General features: G+C 41.0%; 1 protein-coding gene across 3 annotated transcripts in view; it reads left to right on the plus strand.

Moving 5' to 3' along the window:
* fbrs (fibrosin) overlaps positions 1-15,005 on the plus strand; it is a 64,605-nt gene extending 49,600 nt beyond the window's left edge. For 2 of the 3 annotated variants that reach the window (XM_035406755.1, XM_035406756.1), the window contains 5 exons: positions 350-512; positions 659-739; positions 7,903-7,986; positions 9,736-9,943; positions 11,706-15,005. In XM_035406755.1, coding sequence (XP_035262646.1) covers positions 350-512; positions 659-739; positions 7,903-7,986; positions 9,736-9,943; positions 11,706-13,266 — 2,097 coding nt within the window. In that variant the 3' untranslated portion in view covers positions 13,267-15,005. The remainder of the gene's footprint in view (positions 1-349; positions 513-658; positions 740-7,902; positions 7,987-9,735; positions 9,944-11,705) is intronic. The other variant, XM_035406757.1, reaches the window with a different exon arrangement.
* The last annotated feature ends 9,478 nt before the right edge of the window (positions 15,006-24,483 follow it).

Genomic DNA, 24,483 nt, shown 5'->3' on the forward strand with positions numbered 1-24,483 from the left:
TATAAATCTTTCAAGCGCTTTTTAAAGTACTTGAACTAGGCAAAAGTCTAGTTCAAGTACTAGAATGAAAGTGTTTGAGTACTCACATTTGCCACCTGGTTGCTGTGGCGAACCATAAAAATACATGCAAATTTACCTCTGCCGGGAAGATCTCTTGGGACGGCAGTGTCAAATGGTACCCTAAACTGCTGTATCTAGAAGCTATCTGGAAGCTCTTGAATATTGACATAAGTGGAATGTAATGATGGTTATGCTTGCTTAACTGCTTGTTGTTCTGAGGAGCAATCTAAAGACATGCATTAACATAATTATATATAATGATGTTAACCCTGCCAGACCTTTCTCACAGTTGCTGCAGGTGGATCCTCACAAGCTGGATTTCCGCAACAACTTGCTGTCTCGCCTTCCTGGAGCAGGGGGCTTTGGTGGGCTTAGAGGAATTGGAGCACAGGGGAGTGGGCTTCCCTCTGCCCATGAGTTGGCTCGACCTGCCAGCCTCTTCACAGCCAGCGGTATGTATTTGTGCATTGGTTTGGATAACTTGAAACCAAAGCATGAATATTCAATACATGTCTTTAATTTACGGACATTCAAGTAAATTTGTCTTGCTGTGTTCTTGTGTGCTCTTGTAAGAAGTTTGTATGAAATGTGGTTCTAGGTGGAGTTCACCCATCTGCCTCTACATTTGCCCCCCCGTCAACACCTCATTCCTCTTTCATCACTCCTTCGGCACACTTGGGTAAGATCTTCTTAACTTCTCCGGTGCAAGATTGTGTTGCTCATGCAACTACATTTTAGCTTGTCTATTTAAAGGCATACTATGCAGGATTTTTTAGCCTGCTTTTAGCATCGAAGAAGTCTCATCCTTAAACTCCACCCACTCAACCCCAAGTACCCAACCAAGTCACTAGACACGCTAATTCATTAGACGCTACCAGAAAATTTCTCCCATCATGTACTCGGACTGACAGTACGTTGTCTGCCATCGAGACCAAATAATTTGAAAACAAGGCATTCTGGTGTGAAAAACTGACATCTGACAATCCTAGCTGGATAACTAATGTTACTGACAGGTCCAACAGAAAACGAGCCAATACCGCATCACTTTTCATCGCCTTGGTGAACTTCAGCTGCCACTGAGGACAAGCTGTTCTTAGGTTAACTCTTTATTGAGCGAGACCTGTCAGCTTGTCTTTTTGCCTCACTATATCTGGGCCATTGCTGTGGCTATCGAGATAGCAACAAACCACAAATCCGAGCAGAAATTTCCTGAACACATTTTAGAATGACAAATACAGGTAAACGTGAATTTGGCAAAAGTGCGTAAAGACAGAGATTGCTGGTGCATCATAGATATGCCTTATAGCATGGTTATTTTACATTATTGTCAAGGGAAAAATCCTTAATTGTATGCCAAGTGCAAGAGTGTGTATGAATGTCCCACACTTTTGATAGTGTGAATAATTTATTTATAATGGCACCTGTGCATGCTGCCATTCAGTATTCTTTTTATGCATTCTCCAGTCAGTAGCAGCTGAAGATCATATTGCATCCCTAAACCTGAAGGACAATATACCCAGCGGTCAGCAAGTGTCTGTGCATTGCCTCCCAGGGGCAAATGTTTCAATTTATTTCTCTTTGGCATCTCCTGGATCTGTTATGTTTATGAAAAATGTGCAGGCATGACAATGAACCCATTGTTGCTGGGGGGGGGGGGGGGGGGGGGGGGGTTTGGCAGGTATATATCACAGAGCAAGGTGAGGGACCGCTAGGCCTGGATATTTTACAGTAATGAACAGTAGACACTGTTTTGACTTGTACAAGTTAGCCTATTGTATTGGAAAAGTAAGTCAAAGAAAACAGACATCTGATGAAAAATACGTTTACAACGTCTAGGCCTGACATTAAAAGTATTGATATCAAAATTATGCCGAGTTACATGAAACACTAACTGGCTACCATCATACAAATTAAACAAGCTATATTCCAAAGCAGTGCTACCCAGTGTTTCCTAAATTGTTTCAACTTGACCCTGTGTTTTTTTTAGGGGTCCATGCAGCGAGGCTGGTGGAACCCTATTGTATCTGTTATGATTATTATTATTTGTATTTGTATTTTTTCCATAGACTGCGTTGTTGCCGTTCTTGCTGTTAGTGTTAATCAGTTTAACCTTCAGGGTCCAAGTTGAACTATGCGGCTGTTCCCTGCACTTGGACCGGTACTTCTCTCTAGGGGTTTCGTCATACTTGTTCCTGGTTATGGTTATACACTTTGTTGTACGTCGCTCTGGATAAGAGCGTCTGCCAAATGCCTGTAATGTAATGTAATGTATTATTATTATTTTTTTGTTCCCTCCGCTATAAGTGTCTGAGGCTCAGCAACCGTAAGTCCTAGAGCAACCAAATTTGGTAGGTGGGTTCCTATGGCCCCCCCACTACTCAGGCACTAAAAATCACCTATGTCGGCCAGATGGTGGTGCTATAACAAAGGGTCTTACTTTAAAAGGCCATAACTCCCACACCATAAGTCAGATCAACACAAAACTTCATCGACCAATGCATCTGAATGTGCTCTACAACTTTGCTATTGGGACCACCTATGTCCGCCATATTGTTTGCCCGCCATTTGGACTTTTTTAGTAGTTGCGGTGCGGAAGAGCTGTAGCTCCACATCTAAAGTGTTACGACATCTAGTAAACTCCTTTACGGCAAGCGGCTAGAAGACATCCATGGCGACGCAACTAAGTAATTCGACACCGTCGGGTCTAGTTTTTATCAGTGAGGGGAGGGTCTGAACTTCATAATGGACAATATTATCTATCTGGGCATTCATAAAAATATTCACCACTCAAAAATCGTATTCCGTCATAGCAACATGATAAACACGACAGTAGCCCTAAAATATGCCAATATGGCAGTGAAAATGCTGCTCACCGAGTAACAAAATAAACGAGACAAGGTTTAAAAAAATGATGCCATGTCATTCTACAGTCAATATCTGGGACAAAATATTGAATAAATATACAACCTTACCGTTGGTTTTACGCGTAGAGAAGTCCCTTTTGAGACTCAGTGGTCATATATTGTCTTGGACAATCCGTTTGTGAAATATATGCGCATCTGTGATACCTGGGTACCTTCAAAAATAGCTGTGCGTAATACCACACGTGTTGTTTACGGCGTTGTCACCCTTTTTAGTACAATTCATTTATTCAGTAGGTGAGAGTATAAGCTTTCTAACGATGTATAACATGTCTGATTTTGCTTTTGGAATAGCGTTTTATCGGTCAGCGTAACCAAAAATTTTCTTATCACATTCACTTACGCATTCACTCTGGGGTAGCAGTAGAAGACGCTGCACCTAACAAAACGTTGTCAACGATTTTTCATAATTTCTTGGAAAATACTATAATTATTGAGGACTTCTGGGCATAGCTAAGCCATATGTTTGCCAATAGACCTATCTGACTTCGTTTTCTGGAGCAAAACAGAAGCGGATAGGACTGCTGCAGGCTATAGTTGATTTACTGTCTCTGTCTCTATCTACTGAACACAGATAAAATTTCATCATTGCTATGTAAGTATTACTGCTCAATATTTTGGTTTGTTCCGTTGCTACCATAATATAACTAACTTTCTTGCATCTACAGCTGCAGTTTCTCGCTGCAATTACTAATATTGAATATAAACAAAGAACGCAATTTATGCTGTAGTCTGCGAATGTCTAAATAAATAATATGGTACTCTGCGGGCAGCACGCAGGTAGCAGGAATGGCGAGTTGATATTTCGTTTTTTGTCGTATTTATTATTTGAAATATGTATTATTCTATCTGTCTCTGAGGCACTCTGAAATGTGCATTCTCTGAGCAATGGATTGGAATATGTGTCTGACGTAGTGTTGCACGGTATACCGAAACTTCAGCACCTTTTCGGTACTTTAAAAAAAAAAAACAGTTCGGTATTAGAATTTTCCGACGTTCAGTACTTTTAGGTCAAATGTAAATGTTAGGAAATGTATCTCCCCCATTACTGATTGAGAGGATGAAAGGTGTAATTTGTCAGAATCTTCGCTAGATGGCAGTAACAACTTTGGTGGCCAAGTCAGTTGATGTGCATTACATTACATTACATTACATTACATTCATTTAGCAGACGCTTTTATCCAAAGCGACGTACAAAAAGTGCATTTTCATGATCGTAGACAACTGCTGAACACGGGTTCAGTAAGGTACAATTACTTATTTTGTAAAGCTATTTCTAGCCGAGAACAAAGAACACTATCCTGGTCAACATCTGCAAAGCCAAACTAGGCAGAAGAATAAGCTAGAGTATTAGGACAAATACAATTTACCAAGAAGTGCAGGGATGGGGCAACATGTAACAAGTGACAGGAAAAAGGGTTTTTTTTTTTATTATTTTTTTTTTTTTAAATATATATATACACAGCGTGGTGGTGGTTATTCTAGGTATAGTATGAAGAGATGAGTCTTCAGGCCACAGCGGAAGATGGATAGTGAGGGGGAGGTTCGGAGAGGGACGGGGAGTTCGTTCCACCACTGGGGAGTTAGGGTGGAGAAGCTCTGTGATCCCTTTGGGCTTGTGCATTCAACCCATTCAAGCTCGTTGATACAGGGCACGCTTCGACTCAGTTCACTTCAGTAGCGATAGGTGTTCTAATTTGGAAATATTTTATTATAGGAAGATGCTGTGTTGTTATTAAAATATGCTATCTTTAGATCTATTTAAAAGTGAAAGACCTGTTTAAAGATTATTTAGTTTACAATTGTTTAATTTTTGAAATATATTTAATATATTTTTCTATTGTTTAGTGTTGTAACACTATAGGCCTGTGCTTATTAATATGTTGAACAGGCTTCAACTTAAAGGTTGTTAATAAACCAGGTTGTTAGTAAACCATGAATTTGAAAATGAGGTCAACCCTTGTGGACATTACGTTTCTGATCTATTAAGGTAATTTCAGTATTGTTAGGTACCGAGTATCAAATCAGTATCGTTTTAGTATCGAGTATCGTGATACTAAAATTTAGATCAAAGTCAAAATTTTGTTATTGTGACAACACTAGTCTGATGCCTTTTTTTGTTGCTGCACGGAAGCGCTGCAGCTGCAGATACACGCTGGGCCATCTAAGTGTTACGACAGTAAAGGCCTTTGCGGCAAGCGGCCAGGACCATGAGTCATCAGTATTTTATACAACCATCATGATATTCAGTAGATATGTTGGGTGAAGGTATATGATCATGAGGACAAAACCATTTTAAAATCTCTCCATAGGGGGCGCAGTAGTGCAAATGCTTGGACCCCTCCCAACGCCGCTTGTGGCTTTAATTTAATCTTGCCATCTGAAGACAATGTCGATGAAGACTTTGTCTCGCATCAAAGTGTCTAATAACAAAAATTGCCTCATGCCAGACTTGTAAATGAGTATATGAAACTGCTGGTCAATACCTAAAGAAAGAATATTGATCGTCAAGTTCATTTAACAAAATCTACACGTTCTTGTATATTTGCAACTTAAAGTAAATACTGTTTGAAAAATAAATACTGTGCATACATACATGCATACATACAGTCAGTGCCTTCGGAAAGTATTCAGACCCCTTCACTTTTTTCACATTTTCTTATGTTACAGCCTTATTCTAAAATTGATTAAAATTTATATTTATTCTCATCAATCTACACACAATACCCCCATAATGAAAATGATAAAGCGAAAACAAGGTTTTTCGAAATTTTTGATAATTTTTTAAAAATAAAAAAACGGAAAAATCACTTTTGCACAAGTATTACCCTTTACCCTTTACTCAGTACTTTGTTGAGGCACCTTTGGCAGGGATTACTGCCTTGAGTCTTCTTGGGTATGACTACAAGCTTGGCACACCTGTATAAAGGATATTTCTCCTGTTCTTAAATGGAATAAGTTCAGATTCACCAGGCCTCTTCCTAGAGCTGGCTGCCCGGCCAAACTGAGCAATCAGGGGAGAAGGGCCTTGGTCAGGGAGGTGACCAAGAACCTGATGGCCACTCTGACAGAGCTCCAGAGTTTCTCTGTGGAGATGGGCGAACCTTCCAGAAGGAAAACCATCTCTGCAGCACTCTACCAATCAGGCCTTTATGGTAAAGTGGCCAGACCGAAGCCTCTCCTCAGTAAAAGGCACATAACACCCTGCTTGGAGTTTGCCAAAAGGCACTTAAAGGACTCTGACCATGAATAACAAGATTATCTGATGAAACCAAGATTGAATTCTTTGGCCACAATGCCAAGCGTCACGTCTGGAGGAAACCAGGCACCGCTCATCACCTGGCCAATACTGTCCTTACGGTGTGTAAAATCTGAGTGGACATGCAGAACTACTAATGATCTATGAAGCAAAAAGTAAGCAGTGTACCCAGTGTCTCCAAATCTATCCAAAATGTCTAAATTATGCATTTCAGTAAATCACAACATAATCATCTATTTCACTACAAATCAACTGTTTTGACTCAAGAAACTCACGTTTGCATCATTTGCAAGTGGGAATTACAAGATGAGACTGCTGGGAGGGGGTGCTTGGTAAATGCACAACCAGCGCGACAATGGTGACGATGCGGAACTCCGTATTCGGCATAGTTGTCCTGAATCCTCTACTAATAAATCTAGCACACCGAGTTTGTTTTTTCAACGTTGCAGGAGCACAGAATGTCTGAATTGAGCAGTCTAGGCACAACGGCATGCCGACCACTAGAGGCATTGCACGAAGTGCGTAACCCTCATTTTCTGTAGACTTTTTTGTATGTAATGTCCCAGAATTCAGGGAATGTATGGTATTAAGGTGGTATGAAAATGCAAAAGCTTAACTGCCACCCTCCCTCCATAACCACCCTGCTGTAGCCTGTGTACCCATTTCGCAGACATGAGGGCCAGAGAAAAAATTAATAAATTCTAAGGAGAACCATGGAAACTGAAGCTGGCTATGCTCGGTTGCTTTTCTCTGGAGTTGAAGTTCCGAGAGCACTCTTCTCCACATTTCCGGCCAGCCAGTGGTGCGCATGAACTATCCATCTAGATATAGGAGGACCGTGATATTGGCAAAATTTGCATTCACATGAGTGATGAGCCATATGTCTCTGATGCAGGCAGCTCAAATGAGTATTTGAATATATGTTGCAAAATGTTACATTAAATTTATTGTCAATCATTTTTGGAAGAAAATGTTTTTTGATATTCAACTTTGTGCTTAAAGCCGTATTAATCACAAGTATGCTGCGTTGCACCAGAGTCATTGCGAATATTTATTTTATTTATTTATCTTTTTTAAATAAATCTTCCATCCCTGATACATATATATTTTTCCAGAATCTGAACTCAACCGAACTTGTTGATCTCCCACTTCAACCCTTCCTGTTGACTTCAGAAGAGGGCGGACACGTGATTCCTCCAATTCACGTGACGCCTCTTCTCAACAATTTTTCCACACTGCGGATACACCACCAAATATATACTGGCCTGGTCGTCAGAGAATAGCGAGGTCAGCAGTTATGAGGTCTGAATGGAGTGGCCATCACCTAGAGAGCGATGCGATCAACAAAACTAACCGGCTTACCCTTTAACATTCCCTGAGGCTGGGCCTATTTTTGCCTCACCAATGCGGACCTCGAGCCCTAGCCAGCCATGGCAGGACTGAGACACAAACACCCAGTTGTAGGACTCACGCTTTGCTTTCGGAACACTTCTGATAAGTAGTTTTGCGAAAAGTTCAAGCTGGTTAAAAAAAAATTATGTGGTACTACTGAATGGTAATACAGTCCAGTACTTGCACGGAGAACGTGTGGTTTTTGTTCGATGTGTGTATTGCGGAGTGTTTTTTGAAACAGGAGTAGTAATAGCCATCTGTTCCTTGCAGACCCATTTGGCCGCTCGCCCCCTTTCTCTTCTCTAGGATCTCTGGGGACTGGGGCCTTCGGTGGGCTGGGTAGCCCCTCACTAGGTGAGTCTCAGTATTCCATCTTAAAGTCATGGCCACAATGGATTGGATCTGCGTTTTATAGTTTATTTTTCACTTCTCAAGTTGATTTGCAAGACCTGTTTGAACCTGAGATTTATAATTCCAGATGTGAGCTGAGATTTAATAAATGAGATTTAAACAGGTGATACCAGTAAGTATGCATTATTATGATTCATGGTCATAATAATTCTGGCAAAAATAATTGATTCTTTTTTATTTAATTATTGTTTTTAATATATTTGTTTAGCTCTTGCTAAATTTTCACTTCTTTCGCATGCTCAAAAACTCACCAAGTTTGGCACGCAAGTCTACCTCCTCATCCTGAACAAATTTTTTCATAGAACCTATAATGTCCAGGATATTAGATTTTCTGCTGTTTTCCTTTTTGAAGAGACAGTCATTTGCATTCAGCATGCATGATCTTCAGCACATCCCAGTGTTAAATTGCAAAGATAATGTTGCTATGTCAAAAGATGGCCACAGGACAATTTAACCAAAATGGTTAACCACACCCAAATTATGAATATGACCCCAAACTTAGGTTGATTGTAGCAATACTTCAGGAGATGATTGAAACCCATATTGTGGACATGCATGCACATGTAGTTTTTTGGATTAGGTTTGTAGCTTTTTGCAAAATGTTAATTTGAATAGTCCCGATAAGCCTAAATTTGCATGAAATTTGACAGGAATCCTCATACTCCTTCCCTGCAGCAGTCCCAAGAAGCACATCTCCTTCAGTTAAAGAATTTTAAAGAAAATTTAACATAAATTGTGAAATGATATTTGACTGCACCTCTTCTTAGATTCAGCCTCTAATTTTTCGCCAGACCCTGAGAACAGTGAATGTCTGTTACTGAGGTACTGGCTGAGTTGCTGTATCGCTCACTCCCTACTGTTGAAAAGTGGCGGGTTAGTCCATTGTTGAAACGTGCGCAAGGGGCGGTATTAATCTTAAATGATTACCGACAGCAGGTGAGTACGAAGGACCAAAAAACTGCGCAACTGTAGATGTGAAAGTTTTTTTGTTGTTAGCTAGCAAGTAAGTATGATGTTACTAGCCTACGGCATGTTTTATGTCTGTTGGATAAGTTAAAAGCACACAAAAATGTTTGCGAGTTTGCTTGATAGCTAACTAGTTTGTATATTATAGTTCAATGGCTAGTTACAAGTAGCTAACATTTAATGGTGTATTGCTAACTAGCTACATTCATAGCCTTTTTTTTGTTATTGCTTAAAAATATGAATAAAAAGTGATTTTAGTGCCATTTATGGACAAAATGTCAAAGGTTCCAATTTCTGGCAGACAATGTTTTCCACTGGCTGTAATCAAGGTTCTGGCTGAACTGGGCTTGTCTAGTCCTGTTGAAATTAAAACATTGAAGAGGGACCCATGTAGGTTATGTGGCTCAAATTTAATGTCACTACCCCCCTACAGATGTACCCTTCCATTAAATACCATCCATACTAAACTAACTTTGTTGTGTATTTGGATTAGGTTTGTAGTCCATGACAAAGTACCCCCAAATGAGCTGTGGCTCACCCTTGGTGCTTGGTCCCTGACATCACTGATTGCTTAATGATAGCTAGCTTATGTTTTTTGTGTAAAATTGTGTTGGGATTTGATTAATGCTGCCTGTAAAATAATCTCTGGAAAAATTGAGGGACATTTTTCTTTGAACAATTCTGAAATGCCATATTGTCTCTCTTTCTGCCTTTTATTTTTGTCAGGTACAAACTCAGTTTTTGGCCATAAGGAGTCACAAGGAGGAGCTGTGGGCAGCTTGGCCAACCCCCATGACCCCTGGAATCGCCTTCACCACACACCACCTTCTTTTCCGACCACGCCAACATGGGTTAAAGGGATGGACAAAAGAGAGGAAAGAGTGAAAGAAGCAGAGAAGAAAGAAGTTGTTCATATTAAAGATGAAAAAGATCGGTATGACACAGTTTCATCCTATACTTTCATCACTGCTCTCACCAATGCACCTGTTCTTTATTTCCTGCTGTATTCTTTTTGAATATTCGTGTTCTTTCTCCATTTTGTTTTATTTTACTATGACTGGATCTAAAAGTCCTGTTCTAAAATATAGTAGTGTAGGTATAAACGCCTTTTGTAATGGAGGTCATTCAGAACTCTGATGTTCATTACTTTGAAAAGTAAAGCCACCAATTCTAATTTTAAATAATTGATTGTAATTTCTTGGTTACTTGTATTACTCTGGCTTTATTTTTTTTAATGGCTCTGATTTTCTAGCTATAAATTGTTTTCTAATTTGGTCATCAAATCAAACCAGTTATAGGCCAGGATCTAGAGCATTGTTCTTCCTACACCGGCTTTCTGAAACATGCAAGATAAGATAAACAGCATGATAACTGATCTATAGTTGACAACTTTTAAAATATATTTATTTATTTTTTAAAGTCATTTGTTCTCAAAAACGAAGACAATGTGCGTTCATGTGAAAGGATTCAGCATATGATTTTTGATTACAGAGAAATCTAAAGCTGTTAAGCAAGAAAAGCGGTAAGTTACACAGAGTGAACTGAGGCCAAACAGGGATGTTTCTTACTGTCTCAAAAGACACAACATCTGTGAGGAAACATTTAAAGGGAGTAGCCATCTACAGATGTGCAGGCAATTGTTGACTACCTAACTTTTGACTAAAGTGTGACTCATTTCATTTTAGTAACCACAATTTAGGAATTGAATAGAATAATTAAATGAAATTCTCATCCAAATGTTTCACAAATGTTGAGCAATTTTCAAAGACGTTGGTAAAAGAAAATGCAAATCAATGTGTGTTTCCATCAACTACTGTTATGCAAATATTTTAAAGTCGACGCAACAAGATTTTGGTAATCAGTAGTGCCAGCTAAACACGGTAATGGAGAGTTTGTTGCAAGACATACTCGCTCCTGGAAGAGTGATCATAGCAGCCCTCTCTTGATTATACATGCCAATGTTTTATGTAGCCCTGAGACATCGAGGAGGGTGTACAATGGTCTGTTTCATGACATATTTGGGCTTTATGGGGTATGCCACTAGCGTCCCTGTCACATTTATTTAAAATCTGTTTCCATCACCCTTTATCACATCTCTTTATTGATTTGCCAACTTTTCCGCTTTCAGAAAACCTTTCATATTTTGACTTTTTTTTTCCCTTCAAATTTCAAGCAATTGCGCTTCGGTTTACTTATGCGCAACTTCAGAATCTGCATTAAAACAAAAATGGATGGAAACCCCACTAGTGATAACAGAATATATGTCTAACAGTATATGAAGACTTCCTGTCATACGTTCAGTGGTCTTCATTATTAAGTGAATGATTGCCCTGTTATTGTCTCTATTAGGGGCCTCGGCACTGAAAGGTGTAAGATATCATATTGTTTGTTATTTTGATTAGTGGAATTTATTTATCAGTTATCTGGTTTCAGTTTGATCAAGTAGCGATCCACCTTACTCTTTGCCCTGGGCTTTTGCTAGCAGTTGACACTGGCACAGTGAGGAATTAGCCCTTGCCCACAGGGTCCAAGACAGGGTCTAGCTCCAATTTTGCATTAAGATTTTGGTATAACCAATTTAGATATTTGGGCCATGGGGAAAATATCTGTGTGGTTTGTATGGAATAGGGAATATTTGACTGCATGTCAAGGAAAAGGTGGATTATTCACCTGCTTTCTCTCACTTCCTCTTACAGAGACAATTCGTATGGTCGTCACCCTGTGAGGATGTCTCCAGCTGCTCCCTCCCTCAAGCTGTGCAGCAGTACCCCTGTCTCCCATAGCAGCAGTCTTGGTTGGGCTGTGGGCAGCTCTGGAGGTCCATCAGAGGATGAGCCCCCTCGGGCACGGAGCAGGGAGAGGGACCGAGATACCAAGCTTCACTCTATTGTGGCTCCTAAGGCCCCCCTCCCTGTCTCTTCATCCTCAGCACCAGAAAGACCATGTTCCTCATCCTCCTCTGCTCCCCCTACCCCTCTCCCACCTGCTTGCCTTGTCCCCTCCCCTCTGAACTTATATGCTCGTCAACCTCCATCCAGCTCTCCAAATAAAGTCTCTCGGCCCACCCAGAGGGAAGGTGGTTGTTCCACTCCTCCTTCTGCCTCTGTTTCTCTGCATCCTGTGCGTCAGTACAAGAAGCCAGAACAAGGTACCCAAATAGTGGCCCCACTACTTGGCTATATCTACCCCCCTCCAATCAAAGTTAAGGAAGAACGCAAGGACGAGGTTGAGCCTGTGCCCATCTCCGTGGCACCATCATCAATGTCATCCCACAGTTATGATCAGCCCAGCAGTCGCCAACACCCTGCCCCCTCTTCTGCCCACCTCTCCCTGGGCCCACCACCCAGTATCCCACAGCCTCCATCCACTCCACACTCCCATCCCCTCTCCCTCTCGCTGCTTGATCGCTCTCGTGCAGCGGCCATAGAGGCCTATCTGAGTGTGGCAGGAAGTAGTGGGGGGATAGTTGTGGGTGCTGCAGGGGATCGCTTCCCCACTCATCCGCATGCTGCACTGCAGGGGCATTCTCAGTCTCCCCACGGTTTCCCCTGGGATCCTTGGAGGGAATTGGCTGCGCAACAGCAGCAGAGGGAGGTCCTGACTATGCGCCCAGATTCTCACCTGGCCCTGCGTACAGATCCCCACTTGGCCCGGCTGCTCCAGCACCAACAGGTTCAGCGATTCTTTGAGGCTGAGAGGGCTGTGGCAGCTGTTGTGGGGCCCCACCACCCTCCTGCTTCCTCCTCTTCAACACGACAGGAGTTCGGTCTCCTATCCCACCATCACCATCAGGAGCGTCCTCCACAGGCATCGGGACCTATTGGCAGCCTGCTTGAGGAAGATCAGCGAGCACACATCCTGCGGGAGGACTTTGAGAGGGTACGCTACTATGGAATGCACCCCCATGCACACCTCTCCAACCCCCTCCTCTCCGGTGCTTCTCATGCAGCTCACCTAGACCAGCTACATCCTGGCCTGCTCTCCCATGCACACTCCCACCAACCAGGATCCTCTCCTCGCCACCCTAACCTCTACTCTCGCCTGGGCCCGCTGCATCCGCACTCTCACCATGTGCCCAATGGTCTTCTGACCAAGACGGCCTCTGGGTTGGTGGGACCCCTTTCAGTCGGTGCACCCCCTCCCCTCATCCCTTCTGTGACCCCCAGCAGGGCTTCCACCTCTCCCCGCAACTCCCGGGTCGGCGGGGGGCCTGAACTGGTCCTCTATAGTGCTCCCAAAGACCGGGAATCCAGATAGTACAAGGGAGAGGGAACCCATTGTGGTTAAAGTTTGGCTTGGGATTCCTGCACTCACCTTCTTCTTCCTGAGCTGGGACTTGACCTGATTCCCCAAAAACATACCCCCCCCCCTCTTAATCTGAACCCTTTTATTGTTTTGTACTCTTGGTGGTGTGAAAATCCTGTAGAAAAAGAAGAGCCTAACAAAACAGGGCAGTTCAGTACACAATCCACTGTGGTCCTATCGGTGCAATTTAAGGTACATGGTTTTGTGCCTTGGCCTTTTTATTTTTAAAGAAATCCTGAATTGCAACTTGAGTCTGCAATGGGGCATTGATTGTTAGTGTGATGCAATGCTTCTCAGTGTGATACTATGTGTTGGAAAAGAAACAATGGACAATTTAATAATTCTTAAATCTGAGTATTAGGTTTTGAATGAACTTTGCAAGGCTCAATTTGTTTCCAGTTTTCATTCATGTATTAAAATAACTATATGCTTGTACTCTTGTCTTTTGCTATCATTCTTTATTCTTACATTTTTAGTTGGATATTTGGTTGTTTTAATGTCATACACAAAACGTAACTACCTCTCCCTTTCCCTGATAGAGACCTGTGGTCAACTTGTTTTCTTTTTTGTTTCCAAGAAATTGATGTCTTAGCTTACAGAAGAGCCATACATCTCCAGAATAATGTATTTAATTGGAAAAAAATTATGTACTGCCAAATGTGGCATGCATATTTTGAGGGCATCTTCAGGGCAGAAAATTGGGGGAGCAACTAGTACACCAGTATGTTTCCATGATGTCTTCCTAAATTTTGACATGACAGTAAATATTTATGAAGAAGCTTGTATGTAGATTTCATCTATGTGAACGAAGCATCTGTCTCACATCACAACTTTGAAAGAACACTGATTTGAGATGAACAATTATGATGATTGTGAAACATTTAAAATTCTCTAATTGTTTCAAAGTTTGTCTTATTACCCAACATGATGCCGAAGCAGTGTCACGGCAGAAAAATGGTGTAATTGTTGTTGTTGTCATTTGATTATAATCAGTTATTGTTGTTATTATTATTGTTGTTGTTATTATTGTTGTTGTTGTTATTATCTAATGTTTATTTTTATTATTTTTCATTGTTTACGGCATCTTACCAGTGCAACCTTGCAAATATGAAATCAACCCGAGTTTTGACCCAAACTAAGGTAGGTTGATTGAAATGGAGATTCTTTTTTTTAAAGATGCAACCAGCCCTGTTGATGTTTTTGCCTTGAATATGGAATGTGTGTGTGTGTGTATGTGAGTGAGAGAAGACCTGTTGAAAGACTATTGGCCAAAGGTGTGTGTTTGTTGGAAATAAGCAGAAACAAAGGTATATGTTATTTATACATGCATCATTGGAATTGTCACTGGACTAATGTGGAACTGTAGGACATAAGCGTGTGCGCGTAACCATTTGGAGGGAATACACTAAGTGGGGTAAAATATGGTGAGGGGTAGGCCTACAATGAAAAAGTTTTGTACATCTTATGCCTTTTTCCGTTGAAAACCACAAAGGATAATGGTGAAATAAATTGTTGGCTATTGTGCAAGTCTGATCTATTTTCTTCACAGCATGAACTGTGTAAAAATGGAGTGTGGATTGGTGATGGGTCTTTATGTTGGACACAACTTGTCCTGAATAAATGCTGTAAAATATTTTATGTCCCAGCCAATAAAATGCAGGCATAATGCTGTGCAAGATGTTACCCCAGAATCAGATTTCAGGTGAATTTTTTTCCTGGTAAATGGTAGAAAACTCACAAACATTGGTGGTTTTTAAAATTATTTATTGAATTTGTATGTAAATAAATGCTTCTTTTCAGATATATGTCCAGACATTGCTGTTATAAAAGTATTTTTATGGAGCAATTAAAACATTGTAAGTTTTGAGCCCCCCTGACTAAAGGTGAGCTCTGGACTGTGAACAAATCTTTCCAGCAAGTACCAACACTGATTGCGATTGTAAACCAACAAAGATTTTGGAAAACTGAAGCAGGAACAGCAATCTATTTCTCATTTTTTGAATCCATGCCATGGAATGGAAAAGTATATCTTTGTCACAGTCCTGCTACCAAGTAAGCTGTATAGCCGACTAGAATAATGGAGAAAAAAAACAGCAGGGGCACAAGTGGAAATTGATCAATCTTGTTTATTGTGAAAGAATGAAATCAAAAATACCAACCTAAGACACCACCAAATATATACAAATTTAGAAATTTACATACGCATCTATGACTGCTTGACATGCTGTAGTCTGAGTAACGCCACACTAACTCGTCACTGCAGATAGTAGCTAGTCTTTATAAAGACAAGGCCATTCCAATTGGGGACACCACAACCTCTAGAGGTGCCGTCCCTGCGTGGTACACATGCTTTTCCTGCACTTACACCCTTACTGTCTCCCAGTTCTCTCTCCTGCCTGTTCTGGACTCTCCCCTTTTAAGCTCTACTCATTGTGAACTATGGGGTCCAGCAAGCTGGCCCTCAAGATCAAGGATCTTGCTCTCAAGCTGCTCAAGCTAACAATGATGCAAAGTTAACGCTCCCTGAAAACCACTGTCCAGAAGTGCATTCATCCTGGAACCCTCACACAGCTTTGGCCACATTTTATCCCCTTAACTACACTAGATGGTTAAAAGTATGTGGACATCTGAACATCACACCCATATGTGTATGTTGAAGATCTCACTCCAAAACCATCGGCATTAATTTGGAGTTAGTCCCCACTTTGCTGCTATAAGAGCCTCCACTCTTATGGGAAGGCTTTCCACTAGATTTTGGAACATAGCAGCGGGGATTCCCTTCCATTCAGTCACAAGAGCATTAGTGAAGTCGGGCACTGATACTGGGCAATAAGGCCTGGCTCGCAGTGAGCATTCCAGTTAATCCCAAAGGTGTTCAGTGGGATTGAGATCAGGGGTCTGTGCAGGCAAATCCAGTTCTTCCACACCAAACTTGGCATTTTGAGCTGGTAGCCAAACCCAGATTCATCTGTCAGACTGCCAGATAAAGTGTGATTCATCATTCCAGGGAATGCGTTTCCACTCCTGCAGAGTCCAATGGCAGTGTGCTTTAAACCACTTCAGCTGACTCTTGGGATTGCGCATAGTGATCTTGTGACTTGTGTGCGGCTGCATTGCCATGGAAACCCATTTTAAAAAGCTGCCGACAAACAGTTCTTGTTGCTTCCAGAGTTGCTCGCTTCAGCACTCGGTGGTCCCATTCTGTGAGCTTGTGTGGCCTACCGCTTTGCAGCTGTGCTGTTGTTGCTCCTGGACATTTCCACTTAATAACAGCGCTTAACAGTTGACCGGGAAGCTCTAGCAGGCCAGAAATTTGATTAACTTGCTAGAAAGGTGGCATCCTGTGTCAGTGCCACGTTGAAAGTCACTAAGCTCTAGAAGACCCATTTCACTGTCAGTGTTTGTCTATGGCGATTGCCTGGCTGTATGCTTGATTTTATGCACCTGCTAGCAGTGGGTGTGGCTGAAATGGCCAATCCAACCAATTAGAAGGGGTGTCCATATACATTTAGTGAATTCCCCTAAGTCTAAATAAGAGTACTGCCATGATGGAAACACCAAGACCATGATTGCTAGTTCCTGCAGTTCATCGTGCTGTCTATGGCAGATGAATCTGTCACATTACCTTCCACCCCTCTTGGAGTAGCTATGGTGGAAAACCGGGATAGGTAATCAGCTAACAAGTTTTTTTTCTACCTTTTTGTAGATCCTGAAAATATGGTTGCCGGGCCAGATACCACCTTGTCACTGTGGTATTGTGATCCTTCATAGATAATTAAAAACTTTATTTGTATAGCACATTAGATTCAACACTTGCAACGCAATGCACTTTACATTACAAATTTCAATTATAGCACTTACAGCTGGTAAGCACAATATAATCACCCTTGATCTAAAACACCAGTAATAAAAAATCAGCATCCCCTGTGCAGTAACACGCCATCGTCCAATAAATGAATCCCTCCTTTGCCTTACTTCTATGGAACCTGGAAGCAATTAAAAAAACAATACAGTAAGCACACATGAATTGGCACATATTTGCACAATAAAATACCCTAAGTACACACCGTTTAGCTGAACAGCTTGTACTTTACACTGACAGTAGCTGGCCACACTAATGACAATGAAAGTAGACTTATTTTATTTTTATTTTTTTTGCCATTTTCTCCCGAATTTAGTTGTTATACCAGTTCCCTGTGTGTATCACAGTCCTGGTCGATGCGCTATCCTCTGTCGGTCTGGGGAGGGTGTAGACTACCACATGCCAGCCTCCGATACATGTGGAGTCGCCAGCCCCTTCTTTTCACCTGACAGCGAGGAGTTTCACTGGGAGAGCGTAATGCACGCAGAGGTTCATGCTATCTCCCCCAGATCCCCTCCCTGCTGAACAGGCGCCCCGACCAACCAGTAGGAGTCGTTAATGCAACGTTCAGGACTCATACCCTCTCTGCGGTGGTAGGCGAGTGCTTATACCTGTACACTACCCAGATGGCCCGAAAGTAGGCTTATTAACAGCACTAAACACCATTATTTAATTTGTTACAGATATGTGCTGCACTTCTGCTGCATACAGCTTCCCAGCACCCGAACAGAATAACTATTTCAAATAGAGATTTAAAAGTTCATGTGGATGTGTACAGACAGGAAAATATCCATTAAGTTTTAAAAAAGTCCCGTAACTGACAATTAGCTCCATTGCACTTCCTCTCCCTTCTGCTGACAAAGGAGGCAGTTCACATCTAGCTTATTCTGTCTTATGAAGAAACCTCGGCTTCCAAGATCAGATCACATCCCCTGGAATGCATGACAGGAATTCCAGTGGTTGGTTCGCTGCCCCTGGCCAGTAATGAATGGTTAAAGGGTTGCATCTAGTGATGTGTGCATTGGTGTCTCACATCCGTTGAAGGCATTGCAGGGCCCAATGATCAGTCTCCTACATGAACATCCCAAGCAGGTAGTACCTTAGAGAGAGTCCAACAGCCACTTTATCGCAAGACACTCCTGCTCGATAGTAGAGTACCTTGTTTCATTTAGGGAGCAGCTTGCGACTCAGCAAGATCACTGGCTTGAGAAGTTTCTCCTGCAGCAATACAGCCCCCAGACCCACACCCGAAGCGTCTGGAGCATGAAGGGTTTCTGGAAGTCTGGGCTCCGCAGCTCTATCTGCACACAACGCCTCTTTCAAGTCATTGAGAGCCTGCTCACACCCTGCTGTCCACACCCTGCCATTTTCTTAGTGAGGCCTGTTGAAACCTGTAGGGGCGACATAGCTCAGGAGGTAAGACCGATTGTCTGGCAGTCGGAGGGTTGCCGGTTCAAACCCCACCCTGGGCATGTCGAAGTGTCCTTGAGCAAGACACCTAACCCCTAACTGCTCTGGCGAATGAGAGGCATCAATTGTAAAGCGCTTTGGATAAAAGCGCTATATAAATGCAGTCCATTTACCATTTACCAAACCGCTGACCTGGCAGAAAGGTTAGGAATACAATTACTGTACCATCCCACTAAACCAAGAAATTTTTTACCTTCTTGGTGCTTGGGGGATCAAATGCCTTCCACTATACCCAACTGTACCCCAAGACAACAACAAATGCATCCTAAGCATACCTTCAAAGTTGTAACAAAATGGCTTAAAGACAACAAAGTGAAAGTATTGGAGTGGCCATCACAAAGCCCTGACCTGAATCCCATAGAAAATTTGTGGACTGAACAGAAAAAGCGTGTCCAAGCAAGGAGGCCCACAAACCTGAATGAGTTACACAAGTTCTGTCAGGAGGAATGGGCAAAAATTCCAGGAAAGTATTGTGCGAAGCTTGTGTAAGGGTACCCCAAGTGTTTGATTCAAGTTAATCAATTAAAAGGAAATGTCATCAAATACTAACAAAGTGTATGTTAACTTTTGACCCACCGAAAATCTGATATAGTTCATAAAAGCTGAAATAAATATGTCTCTTAGCTATTATTTTGAAATGACCTCTTATGGAAATAAAGTAGATACCATAATTGACTTAACACAGGAAATGTATGGTAACATGAAATGTGTGGAGTTGTGAAAAATTGAGTTTGAATGTCTTTAGCCTAGGTGTATGTAAACTTTTGGCCTCAACTGTACATACATACATACAATACTTCATTATCCCCATGACAACATTTTCCTGGCAGCACAATTTCCCAGTAACATATAATATTCACATTTACAAACACACATTTATACCATTCAATTATGCACACAACAGAAGGGGGGATACATACATACATATATAAATTTTAAATATTTAGGCCTATTAAATAATTATTGAATCTTACAAACTTATTCAAATATATGTTTGTCCCATCAATGTACCATATGCTTGTTAGTCAAATACAGTTTTGCAAAATAAGTACAATAGTATAATTTCTTCTGCAATGTAAAAGAAGAAAATATCTTATTTGTGAACACTATTTTCTTGACTGAACTATTTTATTCATGCATTTTAGTCATGATGGGCTTCTCATAAACCCAAAGCACTGGATGCAGACTATTCAAACATATGTCACTCTGCAAAGAGCCTGGGGGTGGTCCTGGATGACCAGCTGGACCTGAAGGAGCACATTAAGTCGTCCTGCAGATTCCTCCTGTTCAACATCAACTACCTGACCACGCATTCCACCCAGCTACTTGTCCCGACTATGGTGACCTCCCATCTTGATTACTGCAACTCCCTCCTTACAGCCACTACAGATTATTGAGAATGCTTCTGGCCGACTTGTCTTCAACCTTCCGACTGTTTTTCTTCCAATTAAAATATGTCTGCAGTTCTAAGCAAGTCTGTTCAAATTCACCCAGTTCTGCTACTGACATGGGGGATTGTCATACTTTGTAGTCTGGGCTGGCTGGCCTCCACTGTATGACAGAAGTGAATTGCACAAAAATAATCAAAGAGATAAACAGAGTTATCGACTGAATCATTTTCCCCAAATAACTAAGAAATATGCAGAGGAATTCAACTTTTCTGATTGTTTTCTGGGTTAGTGTTCCGCAGCTCCACAGTGGCAGGGGAAGTGATAATGATAGCCATCTCACTAGACTGGTGTTCCTACGTCACTTATATAACTGTTGAATTTCACCTAGACACAAATCCAGATGTTAAACAAGTAATCTATGAAATTCTAGGAGAACCTTCAAAACGCAACATTATTAAAATACAAACAAGGAGGGAACCTGCAAACGGTACAGACGCGCGGCAACAAACACAAGCCGTGACAATAAAACAATTGCGACATTTTTACCTGTGTCAAGCAGTACGGCGAGTACATGGTTGTTTTAGGAGTGAAAACTGAAGAGTTTTTCTAACTTAGATGGAAGTTCTCCGTGGCGCTGCATTGCAATCGGTCACCATCCGCGCTCACTCCATGCTGCACTGGAACCCTTCATGACATTCGAAAACTAATCTCTACCATCAAGAATCCCGCGAACAATAGAAAAACTCCACACAGCTGTCAGACAGGCCTTAAGTGTTCATATAACTTGAATGTGCTCAATCATGGCGCTGCAATGTAGTTTGGTCATTGGACTTGGCCTCCTTCTGGTTCACCTCCTTTCTGGTGGCTCTTGCTGGCTAGGATATGATGCTAATAATCTAAATGTAAATGAAACATGTGTAAACTCTAAAATAATTTCTTATCAGCATCTAACACTGTCCCTCGCTTTTCGGAGGCTAAAAGAATTATGAGTCTTGAACATTGTATGCATGACTGCCTCTTTCTGTTGTACCTCCAAAATTTTGTGATTTTACAATCTTTTGTTGTACGGCCTGAGTCCATTCCCAGCCCTGATGACTCCAATAATGATATGCCTGGTGCTAGGGTTTCACGATCAAGGCTTCTAATTGTTCTTTTACTTTTAATTTCTGGGAATATTAAGCCTAACCCTGGACCTGCCACCGATCTTGGTTTTACCACACCCGCTGATTTTAAGTTAAGAAATGGTATTGGTCTTTTGCACATGAATGTGAGAAGTCTCATTCCTAAACTGGATCTTATAAATGTCTGGGTCCATATGTTTAGACATAACCGATCATTTACTTTGTTAGATCTTACTATTTGCTTATTTATTAACCATGTGCCAATCAGATATAGCTGTATCTCACTTAGAATCACTCAGATGAGTAAGAAGTAGAAAATTACCATGGACCTTTTGTAAAATAAAATCCATCAGGTGGACATTTCTGTTATTGCAAAAATGTTCTGGGAGTACTAACAAATGTAGCTGAATTTTCTTGAACAACTGTTCTCAGCAGTTATGTCCTGTCTATGCTACTTTTATCAGCCTTACTCTGGGTATGGGTGAAATTGTTTATCACACTATATGACGCAGAAGAAAATATATAAAGATCACTACAAACTGCACTTCTTCAGAGAATTACTGATGCTCTTCTCTCCATGATATCATATATTAAAGCTTCTCAACCTTGTCTTCCTGGAGAACTGAATTATACTTCCAAGTGGTCATGAGGACCGACTGAATGCACCATCATCACATAATAAAGATGTCATATCGATGTCTGAATCCAGAAGTTGTTTCAATGTCAAAATGTAATGCAGCCTACAAAAAAACTTTCATTTTCAACCAAAATCCGCCATGGATTCAACTTCAGGAAAAATGTTGTTTCAACCGACCTGTGGATCACATTGAACAACTAACACCCAGATACCAGACTCATTGTCGGCCCAACATGTAGTATATCCATCTGCACAACATTGTATTCACATCAGAATGGCATCGTTAAGATGCCGGCCTGCTGTCGAGAGTGTTGTTCCGCCAAGCTAAGGCCAATGGCATTCTGTGGCATGTTGCATTCCGTTCATTGTGACATCAGCATTTTCATTTCTCCCCAGCTCCTCCTCCCAAATGACTCTCATTAAAAATGATTTAGGCTACATTTAAGCAAGATGATTTCAGTTTGGGTGAGGTTTAAGCTAAACCTACTGTATGACAAAAAACATACAACTCCAAAAAAATTTTAAACACATTAAATTCTAGAATTAGAAACACTACTAATAGCTTGTAGACTAAAGCACAATCTATAATAAAAACTTATAAGCACTAGTACCTAACAATGATAATCACGGGACTATCTGAACATGACATAATGAATAAAAGTCATATTCCTCTTTGGTTGTGCATCTTATCCATTCATTGTTTTTACATTAGTGATCACGGCTATACAATCTCAAAGATGAAAATATTTGACCAGTGTGTAATGTCTCTTGACAAAATAATGAAGACAGGTATTGGCCTTAAGTTATATTAATCAAGAAGCTTTGGTTGAAATATTTCATGTTTAATTGATGCATTGCACCACAACAAGCACAAATAAATTAATCACAAAATCAATAACAATTTCAACACAATTTAAATCATTTAAAAAACAAGAATTCAAAATGACATATCCCAAGTGATTTCTTACAATTGATACTGAAGATAAAAAAGTGACCTATTTGAGAATTAACAACATTCTTCTGGGACAATTGAGGCCAAAGGTTTACATACACCTAGGCTAAAGATATATACCCGGAAATAAAATTACACCTCAATCTCATTAACCTAGGAAATTTAAATGTTGTAACATGAAATCTACATATTGAGTTCATGGTTCAGTGAATAGTTTAAATATATATCTCCTGTATTTAAAGAAAAATGATTTAAAAAAACATCATTACCTAATAACAGATAACAAAAGGAATATCAGATTACCTTTGTTGTGTCCCCTTTTATAATTAGACTCAGTTCTTTGATGCCATACCCAATTCCGATTGTCTGACCATGTAAGTCAAGGAAAACAGACTTTGTAGGAAGCTGGCTGAACCTGGCTGACATTACTGTCTAAATATAGATTCCAGTTGCTGCTTCTTGCTGTTTCTGCCCCATCAACATCCTCCTGTACACTCTCTCTCCCTCTCTTTGTCCTGCAAACATGACAGCAAGTCAGAAAACTAGTGCCTACTGTTAATGCATGCAAGTTGGCCGAAACAATTATTGTAATTGTATTGTCTTCATTTTCAGTATTTGTTCCTTTCTTTCTCACCTCCATGACACCTGGTCCTTCTGCCTTATCACCATCTTCCTATACTCTCTCTCTCTCTTTGCCCTACACCCACCAGAACAAATATGACGGAGAAAAATGGTACCTACTACTACTCATAAAGTGGCCAACATAAGTCTCCTCATGAAGGTCAGACTATTATACCATTGTATTCTGCTCCACAGCTTTGAAATTTTATGCGTGGAGTTTGCATGTTCCCCCTGTGTCCGCATGGGTTTCCTCCCTCAGCCCAAAGACATACAGGTAGGCTAACTGGAGAATCTAAATTGCCCATAGGTAGGACTGTTTGAGTGAATGGTGTGTGTGCCCTGCAATAGATTGGCGACCTGTCTAAGGTGTATTCCTGCCCCTCGCCCAATGCACGCTGGGACAGCTTCCAGCATCCCCCGTGACCCTGACCTGGAATAAGCAGATACAGATGATGGATGGATGTTTTCGTTTATGCAGGACGGCAATGAAATACAGATTATTTCTATGTTCATCAAAGTTTATAGTTATGACATGTTGGCCCTATCTTACTCTTTATCACCAAGATAACAGGGTAGACAGACATAACAGTGTGGACTAAAGTATAACAGGGTGAACAGCTATAATAGTGTAAAAGAATATAAACCAGTGCTGGATATGATCAATAAAATGACGATTAATAAACTGTTTAACATCCAGGTGCCCATGGCTAGCTCTCTGCACATGCGTATGAATGGGTCTCCTCTGCCCCTCCTCTGTGTGTGTTCGGCTTGCAACTGTGATGTGAAAAGAAGCAGCTAGCAGGCAGATGTGCTTCGAAGGAGAACCGCAAATTACCTTCACTCTGCTGAGCTGGCAACAGGGGCCGTATATGAGCACATATGCATAGTTCCAGAATTGGGCATTCCAAATTCAATTGGGAGGTGCTAATTGATAAAAAAAAATGTTGTTTAAATGTAACAACATTTAAACAACATTTTTTTTGTTTAAATGTTGTTACAGATAGAATTTAGGCATTTGTGTGTAAAACAATATTTGGCAGCTAATAAAAAGTTTAAAGAATTTTGCATAGAGTACACTAGGGATCATATAACATGGTACAACTTACAATTACAAT

The sequence above is a fragment of the Anguilla anguilla genome, chromosome 2 (genome assembly GCF_013347855.1).
Source record: "Anguilla anguilla isolate fAngAng1 chromosome 2, fAngAng1.pri, whole genome shotgun sequence".
NCBI classification, from domain to species: Eukaryota; Metazoa; Chordata; class Actinopteri; order Anguilliformes; family Anguillidae; genus Anguilla; species Anguilla anguilla.